At 43.9% G+C, this 21,329-nt stretch overlaps 1 protein-coding gene across 4 annotated transcripts in view; it reads right to left on the bottom strand.

Moving 5' to 3' along the window:
* MRAP2 (melanocortin 2 receptor accessory protein 2) overlaps positions 1-15,888 on the bottom strand; it is a 49,250-nt gene extending 33,362 nt beyond the window's left edge. The window contains exons 1-2 of one of the 4 annotated variants that reach the window (XM_038553350.1): positions 13,553-13,567; positions 5,489-5,550 (exon numbers count right to left, since the gene is read on the bottom strand). In XM_038553350.1, coding sequence (XP_038409278.1) covers positions 5,489-5,550; positions 13,553-13,561 — 71 coding nt within the window. In that variant the 5' untranslated portion in view covers positions 13,562-13,567. Of the gene's footprint in view, positions 1-3,149; positions 3,295-5,488; positions 5,551-13,552; positions 13,568-15,121; positions 15,164-15,529 lie in introns of those variants that run through there. The other 3 variants (XM_038553354.1, XM_038553352.1, XM_038553353.1) reach the window with 3 other exon arrangements.
* Positions 15,889-21,329: the final 5,441 nt, after the last annotated feature.

Raw genomic sequence — 21,329 nt, 5'->3', positions numbered from 1 at the left:
CCTAGTTCAGTCCAGCAAATGGTTACTGCATGAACCCAGGTGCTGGGATACAAAGACTATCCTTGAGCCCTTTGGGGATGGTAAGAGATCTTTGCATTACACCATAGAACAGCCTGTGCTGGGACTGTGCGGACCAGTCCACAGTGCCCTTCTCTTCACGCTGGTAAGCACCAACAGGGCAGAGCCTCTTCTGCTTTGCTCCCCTGTATTTCTAGCAACCCACACAAGGCCTGGTTCATAGCGGAAATGCAATAAATACTTGTTGAACTCATTTCTCATTCTGTGGAGAAGCCACAGAATTATCTTCTTTCATTCTTACTTGACCCTTAACCTGAGAACAGAATTCTCCCATTCGAACAGAAACTTCAGCTGGACAGTGAGAAGAACATCATACTCACACAGGGGGAGAAAAACACCCCATAAGGAAGCCAAGATGCCTCCATCTGGAACGAATTTCACAAAAAGAGACGAGGCATGGCTCAGAAAGAGACATGGGGGTGGCAGGCACACAGCTCCTAGCAACCACACCTCAGCCCCAGCTCTGAAGATTAAGGAAGCTGTGTTTTCCCAGTCCTCCAAGGATGAGAAAGGTAATGAACTGAGTCACACTGACCAAGCATAGGAGAATGATTTATAACCACAGCATCAATTTGGTGAACTACAATGAGGAATAAAATGGCCAAGCAGACCAGAGCAAGTGCTTCACATGATCTCTAAAACAAACTCTAAAGATCCAAAGATTAAGGATGACTGTGGAAATAGGGCGAAGGAGTCACATAATAAAACAGGGCTCTACTCCTTTACTCCACTACACGAGTGTCAAGATGCCATGCTGTATGTCCTATATCCCAACATGTTTGTCCTGCTGTAGCCACAAAGCGAGGCCATACCTATGATGGGTTGGGATCTCTGCCCCAGAAATGCCAGAAGTTTAACTCCTACCTCTTTCTACACACCTTGCTTTCCTTGGTGTGGACTTCAAGAAATTCTAGGGATTTTGAGCATATCAGTGGAATCCCAAGTTGGCCACTCTATTACAGCAGGTTTTCTCAGTCCTCAATATTATCTATTTATTTTTGCTCTATTCCTGAGCCTTCAGAAAAAATAGGTGCTTTTACTAAGGTTGGGTACCTGTGTGGCTCAGCCAGATAAGCATCTATCTGCCTTTGGCTCAGGTCATGATCAGAGGATCCTGGGATCAAGTCCCATGTTGGGCTCCCTGCTCAGCAGGGAATCTGCTTCTCCTGCCCCTCCTCCCCACTCATGCTAAGTAAAATCTTTTTAAAAAGTTAAAAATCACTAAAGTAAAAAAAAAAAAAAAACAAACAACTATCAAAAAGCAGGGCTTCACAATGAGATATCACTTCACACTCATAGGATGGCTGTTCTACAGAAAAAAGCAAAAAACAAAATATAAGTGTTAGCAAGGATGTAGAGAAATTGGGACCCTTGTGTGTTGTTGGTGGGAATGCAAAGTGTTGCGGCTGCTATCAAAGGCAGTAATGCGGCTCCTCAAAAATTTAAACATGAATACTTTATAATCTGGCAATTTTGCCTCTGGGAATATTCCCCAAAGAATTGAAAGCAGAGACTCCAACAGATATTTGTACACTGAGGTCCACAGCAGCATTACTCACAATAGCCACAAGCTGGAAGCAATCCAAATGTAGATTGGCAGATGAATGGATAATCAAAATGTAGTGCATAGACGCAGTGCGATATTATTCAGCCTTAAAAAGAAATTATGACACATGCTACAATATGGATGAATCCTCAAAACATTATGCTAAGTGAAATAAGCTGGGCATGCGAGGACAAATATTGCATAATTGCCCTTATATGAGGTACCCAGAGTACTCCTATTTGGAGAGACAGAAAGTTGAAGGGTGGATGCTGAGGGCTGGGAGAAGCAGGGGATGGGAAGTTACTGTTGAGTGGATTCAGAGTTTCACTTTGAGATGATGAAAAGGTTCTGGAGACAGTTGCGATGGTTGCACAACAATGTGAATTTTATATTATATACATTTTACCAACAGTTTTTAAAGTTCTAAAATTTTTTCTCATAAGAAAATAATAAAAATCAGCACTTTCCACCCAGTGTACCTGAGGGAAATGTAATTGAGAGCTCTCCAAAGCAAAATATCCCGCTTGGGGACTTCCAGGCACTCCTCCCCCGTGTGCGTCCTTCTTCTATGGCCAACCTTCAAGTTGTATTTGGCTTTGCTCTTTTCAAGAGACCCTGTGGTGATTCCTTTCCAGGTAAAAGGAATATTCTGTCTCGGTTGGGAGGAATCCTCCTTCTCCGTGTCGGAGAGAGCCCTGGGCAGCTGTGAGAATACTGGTGCTGGCCTAGCTGCGGTCCCCTTACCTCCGCCAGGCATGGAAATGCACTGACTGCTCCCCAAGCTCTCCTTCTGACCAGCTTCACCTTCTGCTGTCCCTGTCATTAGCCAACCTCATTTCAGCAGAAGTCCATTACATATTATCCTTCCAAAGCTTCCAGAGCATTCTTGTGGATTACCTTTAAAGTCACAGAGAGGACAGGACACCCAGGTGGCTCAGTGGGTTAAGCAGCTGGCTCTTGATTTTGGTTTTTTTTGTTTTTTTTTAAAGATTTTATTTATGTATTCATGAGAGACACACAGAGACAGAGAGAGAGAGGCAGAGACACAGGCAGAGAGAGAAGCAGGCTCCATGCAGGAAGCCCAATGTGGGACTCGATCCTAGGTCTCCAGGATCACGCCCTGGGCTGAAGGTGGCGCTAAACCGCTGAGCCACCCAGGCTGCCCTGGCTCTTGATTTTGGCTCAGGTCCTAACCTCAGGATCCTGAGATCAAGCCCGGTGTCTGACACTGTGTCTGCTTGAGGATTCTCTCCCTCAGCCTCTGTCTTTGCCCATAGCTTGCACACACGTGCTCTCTCCCTTTCTCATATAAGTAAGTCTTAAAAAAATAAAGTCACAAAGAGGAAGCACATAATCTCCTAAAACTAGCTCAAGGCCCTGGGGGAATGTTTTTTGGAGACCAGCTAAAATTCATGGCCTTGGAAAACAGAACTGTCCAACATTTTTTTTTTTTTTTTTTTTTGCCAAATAAGGAAATTTTTTTAAGACAATTAGCGTCCCATAAACAAAAAGTCATTTTAAGCACCTTCTAAGTGAGGAAGAGATAACCTCGCAGTAACAGTGGTCCTCTGCAAGAAAGTTAGCAGTCTGACATCCACATCTTCATAGCAAGCAGATACTCTTACGTGGGTGCGCATTACATCGCCTCTGTCCCCTGCATTCACATGACAGCTGACTAAAATGGCTTACATATTCATTCTCTCTGAAACCAAAGGAAAGGACTGAAAGGGACAATGTAAGATTGCTTTTCTACAGAATCAATGATTCTGTAACTTAATACCCAGTCGCTTCCCATTTGCGGCACAAAGTCAACGATGTGTGTCTATTTGTAAAAACTGTGTATGCGTGCCTGTGTGTGTATATACATAGTGCAGTATGGATATGGTGCTGTCACAGGCTGAGCTGTGTCCCTCTAAAATTGAAATGCTGTAGCCCTACCATACCTACCTCCCATACCTCAGAATGTGGCTATATTTTAAGACAGGGTCTTTACAAAAGTAAGTTAAAATGAAGGCGTCAGGGTAGGCCCTAATTCAATCTGACTGATGTTCTTACAGGAAGTGATAAGGACACACGGAGACACCAAGGCCACTTGTGCACAGAGGGAAAACCACAAGAAGGAGCCAATGGATGGCCACTTACAAAGCAAGGAAAACAGCCCAGAACAGATCTTTCCCTTAGTTCACAGGGGAAACCAGCCTTGACACCTTGATCTTGGACTTATAATCTCCAGAACCGTATGAAAATAAATTTCTGATGTGTAAGCAACTCAGTCTTTGGTATTTCGTTATGACAGCCATAGTAAACTAATACAGCTTTGATTAATTAGATAAAAACTGTCCTAGAAAGCCCATTAAAAATGACTTGCTTTATACCAACCACTTTTACTGTACCTAAAAAATAAATATATTTCTGGAAAGAAAACCATTTTCAAAATGTCATTAATCTGCCCCACTATATGCCATCTTCAACAAATACATTTCTGACGTTCCTTCAGGAAGAAAGAGCACTCACTAGTTTTGCACATGCTAAAACTAGTTTGGGTCAATTCAGCCCACTGAGGATATTTTAAACACTATGAGCTCAACCATGAAAGATTTAGTGGACGTTGAAAAGTCAAGGCCTGTGCCCTCAAAGAATTTGGGCTTGTATTTGAAACCGAACTCTCCTGTTAAATGTCAGCCCTTCAAATATGCACACGGGGAGATTAAGGTGTGACACAAAAACCCGATGACACAAGTAGGCAACAGGTGAACAGGTTCATCACAAAAGGGAGACTCATTATAGCACAGGAGCCAGGTGGGGGAGAGCTCAAAGACAGTCCCTCTGAGCCCTTGCCTACTCTATTCCACTTGCCAGCGTGGACTGTCATCTACCCCCACTTGGGATTCCTGCCATCCTTTGAGAGTAGGGCTCAGTCACCATTTCACCCAGAGAGCCCTGCCCAAGCCCGAGAGGACTGTCTCCCTTCCTTCAAATCCCATCCCATGGATTACCAGAATCTCTCAGATAATGAGAGTATAAATCAGACTCCCTCAGGATCAGACTTCGCCTGTCGCTGAATTCTCTTGCCAATTTATAGGGCTGCTATTATAAAACATCACAGCCAGGTGAATTACCATTTTAACAGTACTAGGGAAACAACCACCCTTTCCATTTTAATTACTGGAGTTGTTGAAACACTTGGCATAATAGGGCTAAGGAGAACGAGACTGGCCATATCTTAAATCACTTTGAGGATGATCTAGCAAACAAGCCTGTGTTGTATTTATTGCTCATGCTATCTGCCTCCAAACAGCACTCACCGTTCTTTACAGCCCTGAGCTGAATCATTCTTTTGACAAAACAAGCCAAAAGAAGGACCAGGTGTTTCAATCCCCATTCCACAGAAACAGAAATGTAAACTAAAGCAGAGCTCCAGACAGAGCCACAGGAAGGCTACATTTTCTAATGATCATCTTATCCTTCTCGATCTGGGATTCTTAAACTAGGATGTGGGTCTCTTCTAGTTTCTCCAGCTACCACACCCACTGCCAACCTAGTACAACCCCAGATTGTATGCCAACCATAGTCTGGGAGAGCAAGGCCAGGCAGGCTCCAGGCTCCTCATCTGCAGGGAGGGGCTGGTCAGAAGAGAGCCGGACCAAGCCAGCACAGCAAGGGTCAGAAAGTCAGTTCCCTGCTCTGCCTTCCTAGGTACTGGGGATGTCAGCCCCCTGTCTTAGAACATACCTGGATCATCCTCCTGGATCATCACTTTTAAGAGAAGCCTTGAAAGATGATTTTTTATATTAAATATGTACAGATATGTTATAGAGTAAACTGCAAATATCAAATGAATGAATGTTCAAGATGAACACATACTTGGTTCTGGTTGCCCTGGCCTCTGCTTCAGCATCCCAGAAATGTGGGTTAATCATCCTCTCCTGTTGAAGTAATTTAATGGAGATCTTAGTGGAGCCCTGGTAGGAATATATGTCAGTTTACAGGATACAGTTTCCAGATCTTTAGGTCTTCATCTGTTTCTTTCCTTTTTTTTTTTTTTTTCTTTACAAGAGAATGATATTTTGGGGGAAAATCTGCACAAAGGTTTATAGAAAGACAGGTGCTGAATACACCCACATATCCTCACTTATCTTGAAGAAAGAAGTCTTTCTTGATCAACTAGGCAACTGTAGAGCTGACCTGTAGGAACCAGCTCCCTCAGGCTGCCCCGCCTTTGCCTTTAATTGTTGTTTTTGCTGTTATCAAGGACATGAGGAAAATGAAGGCACCTTTGGGGAGGATAATTATTTGAAGCTTATAAATTATTTGCACTTGAAGGGTTATACAATTTATTAATGTTCTCTAGTCAAGTGAAAATCCCATAGATCTTGGTAACAGAGACACAAACAACAATTCTACCCAGACTTTAATAGCCATAATTTTAGCATCCCATAAAAAGACGCTCAACTTCTGCTTTTTTACTTCACATCTCAGCAACACCATAATGGATAAAAGAATCATGTTAGCAAGGAAGGAGAAGTAAAAAATGTAGACTTTCTCCTCTTTCTAATAGGACTAAGCATTTCTTTTTTTTAATAAATTCATTTTTTATTGGTGTTCAATTCGTCAACATACAGAATAACACCCAGTGCTCATCCCGTTAAGTGCCCACCTCAGTGCCCGCCACCAGTCAACCCCCACCCCCAGCCCACCTCCCCTTCCACCACCCCTAGTTCGTTTCCCAGAATTAGGAGTCTTTCATGTTCTCTCTCCCTTTCTGATATTTCCCACTTATTTTTTCTCCTTTCCCCTTTATTCCCTTTCACTATTTTTTATATTCCCCAAATGAATGAGACCATATAATTTCTGTCCTCCGATTGATTTATTTCTTTTTTTTTAATTTATTTATTTATGATAGTCACAGAGAGAGAGAGAGAGAGAGAGGCAGAGACACAGGCAGAGGGAGAAGCAGGCTCCATGTACCGGGAGCCTGACGTGGGATTCGATCCCGGGTCTCCAGGATCGCGCCCTGGGCCAAAGGCAGGCACCAAACCGCTGTGCCACCCAGGGATCCCCGATTGACTTATTTCACTCAGCATAATACCCTCCAGTTCCATCCACCTCGAAGTAAATGGTGGGTATTTGTCGTTTCTAATGGCTGAGTAATATTCCATTATATACATAAACCACATCTTGGACTAAGCATTTCTTATTCTCCGGTCAGAAAGAAAAATCACTTTGCACCCTGAGATAAGCCAAAAATAACATGATCATCCTGCCTGAAAGTTGGTCTCCAAAATAAAACCCAGAACATGTCCCATAAACCTGGACTCCCTACAGAAAAACAATATTCTTCCTTTTTATTTGCTACAGAATATCTAAAGATAAGTCATGACTTTGGGGAATATGGTAATCATGCGCAAAAGTTGCTTTCAACCATGAACAATAGACTAATTAATGTACACTTGAGAACTCTGATAATCTTATGGAGTATTTTCTCTTAAGTATTTATTGTGTTTTTATTTGATGAGCCAGTCTTCTGAGCCTGACTCCCTTGAGCTGTAGGCAAGTAAATATTTCCTTTTCTAAGTGTTTCTGCCTCCACGTCTAAAATACATGTAACATCAAGCAAACAGATTATTACTCTTCACTAGTTCAAACCAAGCATATATAATCCATATTCTGAGCTGGCACAACTATGGGACCTGATCAAATGTCAAATTTATTATTCTATTCCATTGCCCTTTTAATATGGATTCAATGGATTTACCCTCCCTGTTCTCAGATGAACACTTGAGTAGATCCTATGACTTTTCTGCTCAAGCAACCACTTAAAAGTCCCAAAAGAATTCAAATGTGCAGTCTGGAAACAAAATAAACTCCAACTTGGTTATAACATTAAATGTCCTGCCCTACGCCAGCTAGGTCCTGCTGCATGTTGGTCTCCTGCAGGGATTGAGGGAAAGTTGACCTCTTTTCTTTTTTTCTACCTGATGTCCAACTGTCAGCCAGTTTCTCACCCCACCAAGATCAAAGTAGTACAGGATTGTATTAACTGTCTTTGCACACACTGTTTATGGGTGCTTTAGTGATATTCATTTTCCTTCAGCTGACTGACTGCTCACTCTTACCTTAGCCTCTGAATTTCTGGAAAATCTAGCTGCTAGGGTGTCCCACTCTTGGGCTGAATTTACAGTGGCCCCAGGCCAGTCCTCTCCCACATGGTCCCACCTGGAAATCCTCTGGCATCTCTTGCCCTAACAAAAAGTTCTCAAATATCTACATTAAAGTTTCTACTTGGGGGGGAGGGGGGGAGCTAGCACTTTCCTTTTGATTTTCACATAATCTGAATGTGTGGCTCAGTCAAAACTTGAATTCAGTACTTTATATATACACACACGTAAATGTTTAGGATAGATTATTAATTCCCAATTATTTTTAAAGTGTATTTTACTCCTACATATCTAGTTAAGTTGAGGAATTCAACCATTGAAAGGGGCATTCAGAGACATAAAAGTCAATACTACCTCACTGGTGAAGAATCCTCCCCCACTCCTGACACAAGATCACCCAGCATTGGCTTGATCGGACAAACCTCTTTCCTCTTCCTCAGATATCTGAGGACTGGCCTTATAACTGGCCAGAGCTCTTCTCCGGCAGGTTAAACACTCACTGTTCCTCTTATGGCCTAGTCTTCAGTTATCTTCCTCTGGATGCTGCGAAGTTAATTTCTGTCCTCTACTAAGGGGCCACCAGAAGGGGATGCTATGGTGGAAGGACCCTGGGCTCCCTTGATTCAGTCAGGTAGATGATAGTGATTATGGGCCCAGGTTCTAATCCCGCTCTACTACTTATTGGCTATGTAATCTTAGGCAAATTACTTAATCCTTCTGTGCTTCAACTTCTTTATCTGTTAAATGAGAATGGTGATTATATTCCCTACTTCATGGGCTTGTTACAGGGATTGAGATAAAGCTGCAAAACACTCATAAATATGCTTGGCACGTAATAAGCTTCACACGAATGTCTATAAGCAATGGTCTGTCCTTGTCAGTGCAACCTAAGTTTGCTATTGAGCTGCTACTTCACATGATGGTCCATTCAGAGCTTGGGGGGGTGGGGCATTGAAATCCCTGGATTTTTTTTTTTTCACATGAATTGCTACTCAGGAGGCCAATCCATCTTTTACTTTTTAAATTGACTATGAACCTAAATACAGGACTAGAACTTCAACCTTCTGTGAGCTCAACCTTCTGTATTATTATCTCTTGTCCAGATATAAAATGTGCCTCGTAGAGTACCCTCCCAGATTTAGAGTTGCCACATCTCGGATATATGTCCCCTCTATGTCTTTCTCCCAGTGAATAATATCAAAGAGGTGCAGGGACAGGGACAGAGCCTTGTTGTACATCCTCTCTTCCCCGACTTTATCCTTAGGGATAGTATGAGACTTTGTAAAATGCTTCTGCAAAGGCAGGACACACTTTGGATGATCCATAATGGGGGGCAGGGACCAGTGATGAATTATTTGTATGCCCCTAGCTTTGGGAACCCCACTTTGCAAAATGTAAATAGCCACAGCCACCTAGCTGTGAATAGTAAAGGAGACTGTGCATTAGGAAGCATTGAGCCAAGTCACTGTCACACTAAAAACATTATTAGGTCAAAAATAAACATTCTCTGGAAGGGATCACATATTAGGCTATAAACCCAGTCTCAACAAATACAAGAAGATCAAAGTCATACCATGCCCCTTTTCTGACCACAACACTATGAAACTAAAAGTCAACCACAGGAAAAAAAATCTGGAAAGACCACAAATACATGGAGGTTAAATTACATGCTACTAAATAATGAATGGGTCAACCAGGAAATTAAAAAAAGAAATTTAAAAAATACATGGAAACAAATGAAAATGAGAACACAATGGTCCAAAACCTTTGGGATGCAGAAAAAGTGGTCCTAGGAGGAAAGTACACAATACAGGCCTATCTGAAGAAGCAAGAAAAGTCTCAAATAAAAACCTCTTCTTACACCTATAGGAGCTAGAAAAAGAACAAATGAAGCCTAAAGCCAACAAAAGGAAGTAAACAATAAAGATTAGAGCAGAAATAAATGATATAGAAACTGAAAAAAAAATAGAATAAATCAATGAAACCAGAAGCTAGTTCTTTGAAAAAAAAAAAAAAAAAAGTCAAGAAAATTGATAAACCCCTAGCCAGACTTATCAAGAAAAAAAGACTCAAATAAAATTACAAATGAGAGAGGAGAAATCACAACCAATGCCACAGAAATACAATTATAAAAGAATACTATGAAAAACTATATGCCAACAAATTAGACAACCTAGAAGAAATGGACAAGTTTGTAGAAATATACAAACTACAGGGGATCCCTGGGTGGCGCAGCGGTCTGGCGCCTGCCTTTGGCCCAGGGCGCGATCCTGGGGACCAGGGATCGAATCCCACGTCGGGCTCCCGGTGCATGGAGCCTGCTTCTCCCTCGGCCTGTGTCTCTGCCTCTCTCTCTCTCTCTCTGTGACTATCATAAATAAATAAAAATTGAAAAAAAAATATTAAAAAAAAAAGAAATATACAAACTACAAAACTGAAACAGGAAGAAATAGAAATTTGAAAAGACTGATAATCAGCAAAGAAATTGAATTAGTAGTCAAAAAAAAAACCCCAACAAAAGTCTTGGGTCAGACGGCTTCACAGGCGAACTTTATCAAACATTTGAGTTAGAGCTAATACTTATTATTCCCAAACTATTCCAAAAAATAGAAATGGAAGGAAAATTTGCAAATTTATTCTATGAAGCCAGCATTACCTTGATATCAAAACCAGATAAAGATACCACACACAAAAAAGAGAACTATAGGCCAATTCCTCTGGTGAACAGACATAAAAATCCTCAATAAAATACTTTTAGCAGATCAAATCCAACAATACATTAAAAAAAAAATCATGGGGGATGCCTGGGTGGCTCAGTGGTTGGGCGTCTGCCTTCAGCTCAGGGCTTGATCCTGGGGTCTCAGGATTGAGTCCCGTGTTGGGCTCTCTGCATGGAGCCTGCTTCTCCCTCTGCCTGTGTCTCTGCCTCTATGTGTCTCTCATGAATAAATTATTTTTAAAACATTTTTAAAAATAAATCATGGGATTTTTTTTCCTGGGTTGCAAGCATGGTTCAATATTTGCAAATCAACAGGATACATCACATTAATAAAAGACAAGAACCATATAATCATTTGAATCGATGCAGATAAAGCATTTGACAAGTACAACATCTACTCATGATAAAAACTCAACAAAGTAGGTTTAGAGGGAACATACCTCAACATAATAAAGGCCATAGATGAAAACTCCACAGTTAATATGATCCTAAATAGGGAAAAAGTGAGAGCTTTTCCCCTAAGGTCAGGAACAAGACAAAGAGGTCCACTCTTACCATTTTTATTCAATATAGTACTTGAAATCTCAGCCTCAGCAGTCAGACAACTAAAAGAAATAAAGAGGCATCCTAATTGACAAAGTAAAATTTTCACTAGTCACAGATGACATGATACTCTATATAGAAAACCTGAAAGACTCCACCAAAAAACTACCAGAATTCATAAATGAATTCAGTAAAGTTACAGGATACAAAATTAATATACAGAAATCTGTTACATTTCTATACACTAAGAATGAAGCAGCAGAAAGAGAAATTAAGAAAGCAGTTGCATTTACAATTGCACCAAAAATAGCCAGGAATGGTCTGGTTTAGGAATAGACCTAACCAAAGATCTATACTCTGAAAACTACAAAACACTGATGAAAGAGACTGAAGATGATTCAAAGAAATGGAAAGACTGTCCATAGTCATTGATTGGAAGAACAAATGTTAAACTATTAACTAAAGACCCAGAATGCCAATTCAATATTGAAAAAGAAATGCAAAGCTGGAGGCATCACAGTTCTGGACTTCAAGTTATATTACTAAGCTGTAGTAATCAAAACAGTATGGTACTGGCACAAAAACAGATACATACATCAATAGAGCAGAATAGAAAACACAGAAATGAACCCACAATTATATGGTCAATCTCCAACAAAGCAGGCAAGAATATGCAATGGGGTAAAAAAAAACAGTCTCTTCAATAACTGGTGCTGGGAAAACTGGACAGCAACATGCAAAAGAATGAAACTAGACCACTTTCTAACACCATACACAAAGATAAACTCAAAATGGATTACAGACCTAAATGTGAGACCTGAAACCATAAAAATCCTTGAAGAGATCATAGGCAATAATTTCTCTGACACTGGCTATAGCAACCTTTTCTAGATAGGTCTCTTGAAGCAAAGAAAACAAAATATACAATTGGGATTACATCAAAATAAAAAGCTTCTGCACAGCAAAGGAAACCATCAACAAAACTAAAAGGAAACCTGTGGAATGGGAGAAGATATTTGCAAATGACATATCAGATAAAGGGCTAGTCAACAAAATACGTGAAGAACTTATAAACCTCGGGATCCCTGGGTGGCGCAGCGGTTTGGCGCCTGCCTTTGGCCCAGGGCGCGATCCTGGAGACCCGGGATTGAATCCCACATCAGGCTCCCGGTGCATGGAGCCTGCTTCTCCCTCTGCCTATGTCTCTGCCTCTCTCTCTCTCTCTCTGTGACTATCATAAATAAGTAAAAAATTAAAAAAAAAGAACTTATAAACCTCAATATTCAAAAAACAAATAATACACTTAATGGGCAGAAGACATGAATAGACATTCTTCCAAAGAAGACATCCAGATGGTCAACAGACACATGAATAGATGCTTAACATCACTTATCAACTGCAAGTCAATACAATGAAATATCTCACACCTGAGAGGTGTGACTAAAATCAACAACACATGAAACAAAACAGGTGTTGGTGAGGATGTGGAGAAAGGGGAGCCTGCTCACCCTGTTGGTGGGAATGCAAACTGGTGCAGCCACTGTGGCAAACAGTATGGAGCTTCCCAAGAAAGCTAAAATCTAGCTTTAAAATTTACTACAATTTAGTCATTACGTTATTTGGTATTTACCCAAAGAACACAAAAACAATAATTCAGAGGGATACATGCACCCCAATGTTTATAGCGGCATTATCAACAATAGCCAAATTATGGAAAGAGCCCAATGTCCATCGACTGATGAATGGATAAAGCAGCAGCAGTGTTTATAAACAATGGAATATTACTCAGCATAAGAAAAATGAAATCTTGCCATTTGTGACTATATGGATGAACTAGAGAGTATTATGCCAAGCGAAGTAAGTCTGTCAGAGAAAAGACAAATACCATATGATTTTACTTATATGTGGAATTTAAGAAACAAAACAAAAGAGCAAAGGGATAAAGAGAGGCAAACCAAGAAACAGACTGTTAACTATTAACTATAGAGAACAAATTGCGGGTTACCAGAGGGGATGGGTGGAGGGATTGGTGAAACAGGTGATGGGGATTAAGGAGTGCACCTGTTGTGATGAGCACTGGGTGATGTATGGAATTGTACAATCACTATATTGTACTAAAACTAAGATAACACTGTATGCTAACTGGAATTAAACGCTTCAAAAAATAAATAAGAGGTCAAAAATAAAGGATTCAGAGGAATTCTGATTGGCAAATTATCAGGTCTAGAGAACGGAAGAGGAGGAAGGCTACATTTTCTAGAATGCAGATGATATAATTTGCACAGTAAAAGGTGACTCCCACCAGAGTGGCGTTAGCCAGAAGGACCAGTGGGGGCAGCCAGAGGTAAGGATGCACACCTCTGCAGAGGGGGCAGGATAAACAACACAGAATACACTGACTCATATTTCAGAAAACAATATTCTCCCTTGCATATATAACGCACTCTGGTGTGTTCTCCTCCCTTCTATTTAAGGTCATGTTTTCAAAAAAAGGCTGGTGCAACTCACTATGTTCATAACCCACATTTGAAAAACGATGGATATGGCGTGTCCCAACCGGCAACCGGGTAAATTGCTAGAAAAGGGAAAGAAGTTAGTTTGGCATAAATGGTCTTTGCAAATCCTTTCCTAGGAGGTCTTGAGCTTTCTCCTTTACAAAGCTGTTCTGGAATGTTGCCAGGATCCAAGTCTGTCTGTTTTGAAAAGTCTGTCCGGATGCTCCTCTATCAAGCCAGCTCAAAGGTGACTGTGACCACTCCCACTGCTTTCGGATGCCTGTTATTTGGACGTTGAGCAATCCAGCCCGGTCGGGTTTCAAGACCTCTTAAACGGGTCTTATTTCTTTGCTCCCAGCGAGAAATAAACCGGGGGCAACCCTGCCTTCTCCTGTACCTGTTGATATCGTCTCATCTTCCGCAAACACCGGATGATCTTCCTGACCAGAACCTAATTCCTTGACGTGGGCACCCCAGCTCGTGGAAGCCTCTCCCATTCGGGACCCTACCCTTGGCAGGTCCAGACCACTTTCCTGCCTGCATTCTTGGTAATGCACCCCACCTGATGTAGCTGAGGGCCACTGGCCTCACAGTCCGAGTTCTCAGGCCCCTACACCCCACTATTGACTGGAGGATTGGGTTGGAGAACTTCTCTTATACCTCAACCTAAGTTGCTTTTTTTTTTTTTTTTTTTTTTTTTTTTTCCGTGTGCAAACTGGAAACACTACCCCTTACCTTTGGGGCTTTCATGAGGATTTATCTATATGGAAGTGTGCTTTTTCCCTGGAGTAGCATGGACAGTCCCCCACCCCGCGCGTCCCCTTTGCTTTCCGGACACCATTAAATGTTTCCTTGTGTCACGATTTTAAATCCTAAGTAATAGCTGGGATTCCTCAAGTCCTCTACACCGCTGCGGTAACCACAAAGCCTCAGAACAAGTTTCCAATGAGGCCACCTTTTGTCTTCCTCAATTAATTATGCGGAAAGCATGGAACAGGAAGAAAAACGCAACAGCTGTCCCCCTCTAATCAGCAAGACGCCCCGCAGGCAGGCGCCCCAGTGCAAACGAAAGGAACGAACTGACAGGCCCGGACTGATCCTGGGAACCCTGCCCCTGCGGGGGGCGCGCGCCCCGGGCCCGAGCGGCCAAGCGTCCGCCCTGGATGCGCAGGGCGCCCGCGCCCAGAGGGGCTCCGTCGGAGGGCGCAGCCGTGGCAGGCGGCCCGGGGCGCGGGAAGTTTTCTCACCGGAGGGGGGGGGGGGTCCCAGGGCCCTCCTCGCAGCCGAGGGCAGGGAACCCGCCCAAGCCCCCGCGCCGCCCCCCGCTCCAGCGCGCCCAGCCCCTCCGGTCGCCTCGGGCGGGACGCTGGCGTCCGCGGGCTGCTCTGCACGGGGTCTCACCCCTGCCCCCGGGCACCCTCAAAACCCGGCTGTCCCCTTGCCGATGCCGTCCTCCCAAACATCCCCCCCGACTAAAAGCCCCCGCCAAACCCGATGGGGCCCGACTGCCTTCCCCCGAGCCCCCCCAGACCCCGGCGCCTCGGCTTGCGTGGCCCCGGGCGCCCCGTCCCGCCGCGGTTACCTGGCTGCTCCGAGGGGCCTGAGCGCCGCCCCCGCCCCCGCCCCCGCCCCCGCCCCGCCCCGCCTCCTCCGGCCGCCCCGGCCTCGGCGAGCCGCTCCAGGCGCCGCGGTGTGGCGGGGACGCGCGCTCCCGCCCCGCAGCCCGGGCGGCGAGGGGCGCGGGGGCCGCCTCCGGAGCCCCGGGCTTGCCCTGCGGCGCCGCGCCCTGCTCGCGACGAAAGGGAAGAGGAACCCGAGGATCCTTTGCCCGCCCCAGCTCCGCGGCGGGTCCCTCGGGCCAGTTTTGACTAATGAGCTGAGCAAGGAGGGGGGGGGGGGCACGCAGGAGAGAGATCTAGGCGGGGGCCTCCGCGTCGAGTGCAAGTTCACTAAGGCCAAGGGGTCCTCCCTCGCGAGCTGCTAAAATTACCTCAATTCACTTCTTCCCTCTGCTTCTGGGCGCTGGAGGAAACGGACCGTGGAAATGTCCCCCCTACAGGGCCTCGAAAGGATAGGACTGGACCAAGAGTAGTTTCGACTTAGCAGACGTGGCTCGCTCCTCCCTCCCAGGAAACATTTGCTGAGTCCGCGTTGCACGCCAGACCTCGGACCGGGCGCCGGGGGTACCACCTCCTGCAGCTTATATTCCCGTGAGGAGGCACCCAGTAGCCAGAAATACGGGACATGCGTAGCATCTGCAGTCGCAGTAAGAGCTATAGAGGAAAAGTAACTCAGGAAGGGCTTAAAGGATGTTGGTGGGGAGGTGGCCCCAAAGGGAAGGTGGCTTTGAGTAAAGAACTGAAGATGAGGGGGATCCCTGGGTGGCTCAGCGCTTTAGCACCGCCTTCGGCCCAGGGCGTGGTCCTGGAGACCCAGGGTCGAGTCCCACATTGGGCTCCCTGCATGGGGCCTGCTTCTCCCTCTGCCTGTCTCTCTCTGTGTCTCTCATGAATAAATAAATAAAGTCTTTAAAATATATATATGTAAGTTTTTCATCCTCAACATATTTTAAGTTGTGTTTGTAAACTCCTGTCCTCCTTTGCTCCCAAGCATTCAAAACTGGTTTTAATCTTTTTGCATGTGTTTTAGCTTCATTCTTTTGGCTCTCTCTCCTGAAATCTGTAGCAATACAATAGTGCCACAGATCAATTGCCTGTGTCTCTACTTCTCTTTGTGTCTCTCATGAGTAGATAAATAAAATCTTAAAAAAAAAAAAAAAAACTGAAGATGGGAAAGCAAGTTCTGCTGGCATCGGGGGAGAAAGCCCTTGCTATGCTCCACGGACTGAGATGTTCTTAATTGTGGGAGGCATTTCCTTTACTACTCTGGCGCACCCTATCAGGCAGTATTGCCAGTTTACAGATGAGGAAACTGGAGCTTAGGGAGGTTAAACGAATTGCCTGAGGCCACAGGTTTGTAAATGGAGGAGCTCAGGAAGCCTGGTGCCCCCACAAGGGTGGTTTAACCAGGACTACACATGAAAGACTCCCAACTCTGGGAAACGAACTAGGGGTGGTGGAAGGGGAGGAGGGCTGGGGGTGGGGGTGACTGGGTGGCGGGCACTGAGGTGGGCACTTGACGGGATGAGCACTCGGTGTTATTCTGTTTGTTGACAAACTGAACACCAATACAAAATAAATTTATTTAAAAAAAAAAACAGGACTACAGTGCAGTGGGGGAAACGCAACTCTAGCAGCACACAGGCAGGCTGGTAGCTGTGTGATTAACTCCATCTCACAGCGTCAGAAAAATATTTCCTGATTTCATTGATTTTTTTTTCAGCTGCTAGTCTCATTATTACTCATAATATGAACTATTTTGCAAACCATCTTTACTGCTGTGTGTACAATCCTCATCCTCAGGCAGTTCAGTTCTCAATGACATAATCTGACCATCTGTGATGAGATTCATTAGTCGTCCCCTAACTCTGTGCATTGCTTTCAGCGGCACACGCTCGTTTATGTGGACACCATCCATCACCCCAGCCTTGGAGCCTGTACGCATGTCAGCAGGGAGCAGTGAAGCCATCAGAGAGCAGGGTAGCAGAACCACCCGCACTGAGGCAACAGCAAACCAACCAGTCTCTGCCTTAGCTGTCAGAATCGGATAGCTTCTTTGGGGCAGAGTCCCAAAGGCTCATGAGGCAGAAAACTAGGGCACATTGTCCTATGTGGCAGAGATCAAGAACCATCAGTTTCAGGGGCTGGGACTGCAGCCTCCTGTGCAAGTGACACCATCAATAGGATAGTGGGGCTCCCGTTTCTCTCCTAGGATGCCTTCTCCTGGCTGCATCCATTCCCTTCTTCCCTGCCCCAAATGCCACTGGTTTCAGGAAGCCTTCCTCATTGCTCCAGCTACAAATGAATTCTTCTTCTAAACTCTGATCCTTCTCTTACAGCATCTGTTATTTGAAGTTTAGCTCTAAAACAGCCTCCTCCTGTCCCTCCATAGTCCCTGTTTAATTTATCCACAAATCTTAGCATACTGCCTTGTACCCAGTGGACCTTTAATGAGTATTTTGTTGTTAATAAATTAATTTATGAAAACACCATTTCATTGTCTCTTAATTTTGTCTTTTCTTTTTTAAGATTTTATTTATTCATGAGAGACACAGAGAAAGAGAAAGGCAGAGGCACAGGCTGAGGGAGAAGGAGGCTCCATGCAGGAAGCCCAATGTGGGACTCGATCCCAGGACTCTGGGATCACACCCTGAGCCTAAGGCAGGCACTTAACCACTGAGCTACCCAGGTGTTCCTTAATTTTGTTTTTTCATTCCAAAATAGTTTTTAAGCCCCCAGTAATTTAGTGCAAGACTGAGTTATATGTACCTATAGCTTTGATTGCCAATATACATTGACAACAGTTTTACTTTGAGCTACATTCTATTTACCCCATTCTGACGTTCAAAAACTGAGGTTTGGGGATCCCTGGGTGGCTCAGCGGTTTAGTGCCTGCCTTCGGCCCAGGGTGTGATCCTGGAGTCCTGGGATCAAGTCCCATATCGGGCTCCCTGCATGGAGCCTGCTTCTCCCTCTGCCTGTGTCTCTGCCCCTCTCTCTCTCTCTCTCTCTCTCTCATAAATAAAATCTTAAAAAAAGAAAGAAGGAAGGAAGGAAGGAAGGAAGGAAGGAAGGAAGGAAGGAAGGAAGGAAGGAAAAGAAAGAAAAGAAGGAAGAAGAAAGAAAGAAGAAAGAAAGAAAGAAAGAAAGAAAGGAAAGAAGAAAGAAAGAAGAAAGAAAGAAAGAAAGAAAGAAAGAAAGAAAGAAAGAAAGAAAGAAAGAAAGAAAGAAAAGAAAGAAAGAGAAAGAAGGAAAGAAAACTGAGGTTTAAGGGTAATTTCTCCAAGGTCACAATACTAATCATTGCTTGAGCCAAGACTCCAAGGTGCATGCTCTTCACTACAAGCTCATGCTGCTCCTTATTCCATCATCCATTGATGCATACATTCGTTGGGCTTTCAATCAATATTTAGATTTACTGTCTCTACTCTGCAGCAGGCATTGACAAAATAGCAATGATTCAAACACAGTCCTTGGGGTACTGAAGGGAGGTGATCCAAAGGAACAAACTTCCAGTTATAAGATAAGTAGGCAGGCGTGAGGAGATAATGTAGGACCCAATGACTGTGGCTAGTTCTGCTGCAGGATATGTGTGAAAGTTGCTAAGAGATAGGTGCTAAGATTTCTCATCATGAGGAAACTTTTGTCCTGTTTTTGTCTTTTCTTTTTACTGGATCTGTATGAGATAATGGATGCTAACTAAATGTGTGGCAGCAATCACTTCACAATATACATAAGTCCAACCATCATGGTACACACCTTTAACCTATACAGTGATGTCTGTCATTTACATCTCCATAAAACCGGACGGAAAAACAGAGTTGTCGCCCTCAAAACTGCTTGCGATCTAGTAGAAGGGACAGACAAGCTAGAAATGCTCAGACTTCAGCATTATAAATCTTATCAAAGGGATGAGGAGAGGCCCTAAAGGGGCCCTTTATTTTAGATTAGATAATGACAATAAGGATTCACTGAGAAGATAGAATATAATTTTAATTTTGAAGGATATATAATACTGTGTTACAATGATAATGGAGAAAAGCATACAGTAGGCAAGACAAGAGCATATGCAAAAATATGGAAGCAAGGAGGAATAAGGCACATCCGGGGAATGACTGCAATGATACAGGGGGGCTGCAGCATGGTAAGAGCAGTACTGAGATGAAGCTGGAAAGGTAGGCACGGTCAAACACAAGGGGTCCGTGGATTGGCTGCATGGAGCCCATTACCCTCTGAAAATGTACAAATTTCTGGATGTCTGTATGTGTGCGTTCCAGGGAAGAGGTCTGAGAGCTCTAGTGAAATTCTCCAAGGGGTTGACTGCCCCAGGGCCAGGAGGTGGGGCAGTCAGTTTCCCTTGCCACGATCTGCTGCCCAATCCACAGAACACAGGCAAACCCACAAGGGATGGCAACAGCAGGAATGGGGGGAGGCACAAGGCTCACTCCTGCCAAATCATCTCCAAATATGCAGTGCATTGCCAGCCCTGGGTAAGGATAGCTGACCCCTGACCCTCCCAGGACAGAAGGAGGGAGTAGTTGGGCAGTCAACATACCAGAAAGTAGGGAGCTGACAGCTGAGAACGTTTACCAGGGAGGCAGTGGAAAGCAGGACGACAGTGAACCAAGATTCTAAACGCTCAGTGCCTGCTCCATTGCCCTACCAGACTTATGACCCCACCCCAACTTCTTATGCTGAAGTCTTAACCCCCAATACCTCACAATATGATGGTATTTGGAGACAGGGCCTTTGAAGAAGTGATTAAGTTTAAATGAGGCCATATGAATGGGCCCTAATCCTATCTGATTTATGTCTTTATAAGAAGAGTAAAGGCATACAGAGACTTGTGTACACAGAGGGATGACCATGGGGAGAGGCACCAAGGGAGGCCATGTGCCAGCCAAGAAGAGAGTCCTTAGAGGAAATTAATCTTGTTGGTACCTTGATGTTGGACTTCCAGTTTCTAAAAAAATGAAACAATACATTTCTGTTGTTTAAGCCATTTAGCCTGATATTTTATTGTGATAGCCCTAGAAAACTAATAGATTTACAAAACGTAAGTTCAAATTCAAAGATGAAAGTTTTAAGAAATTTAATATGGTGGCCACAAAACATTAAATCTCAAATGAGGTCCTTCCTAAACATGGAATCTAGTGCCACTCTACTGGTCACAGGCAGGTCTTGGGAACAGGGGAGTGACAATCTTCAGACAACTTGGGATCTGGGAGCGAAGAGGTGTGACTAAAGCTTTGGGAATGGAAGCAATTGCTCCCCAGGAACACACAGTGAAATGACAAAGAGAAGAGAAAGGGTAGGTATCAGAAGCTTGGAATATAAACCTGGAAGGAAGACAGAGAGAGAGAGAAACTAGAGAAATAGGAGATGAATGAGAGAAGGTGGAACCTGATGGAGAAATGGGCAATAGTGTCAAAGGCCCAAGGTTATATGATTAAGAACTAGAGCCCATTTGTCTTTGCATAGAGGTCATGTGCTGGAAACTGAGGTCAGATTTCTGTTGGTTAGGGAGTCAGGACGGCAGTAAGGGGCTACTCCCTTAAGGAGGCTGAGGAGCAGCTGGAGGTGAGACTGTTGAGGACCTCTGTGCAGGCATAGGAAGGTCCAGGGATCCAGGACTAAACCCCAGCCCCATATTCTGTCCCCTGCCTCAGCCTGCAGGTCGATGGAAGGTCTTCTGGCAGAGGCACCAAATTGCCTAGCCTTGCATAGCAAAGCTGTAACTAGAGCTTTTCTTATTTGTCTATTTATTATTGGGGTTTCCCCTCCTGCTCCATGAGAGCAGCAACTGTTTTGTCTCCATCAGGCACTCACTGAAGCTCCTGGCACACAGTAGGCATAGTAACATATGCTGAATAAATAAATGGGATGCAGAGTCAAGTGGCAAGTTGTATTTGTTTTGTTTTACCATCATTTATTAATTTGTTTTAGATGAAAAAGTCTTAAACATATTTATAGATTAAGAGGAAGGACCCAGAAGGAGGAGAGAAGCTGAAGATTTGAGAGAGGAAAGAATTGATGAAATAAGATACTGGGGAATGGAGTAAGAAAATAAATCAACATAAATACTAGAGACAAAGAAAAATTTTATCTGAATCATCCTTTGGGAAATTCCTTTATTCATTCAGCGGTAACTACCTTGCCTTGTCTTGGATC

The sequence above is a fragment of the Canis lupus genome, chromosome 12 (assembly GCF_011100685.1).
Source record: "Canis lupus familiaris isolate Mischka breed German Shepherd chromosome 12, alternate assembly UU_Cfam_GSD_1.0, whole genome shotgun sequence".
Classification (NCBI taxonomy): domain Eukaryota; kingdom Metazoa; phylum Chordata; class Mammalia; order Carnivora; family Canidae; genus Canis; species Canis lupus.
The sequence above is the reverse complement of the archived record's forward strand: the minus strand, read 5'-3'. Positions and strand labels throughout refer to the sequence as shown.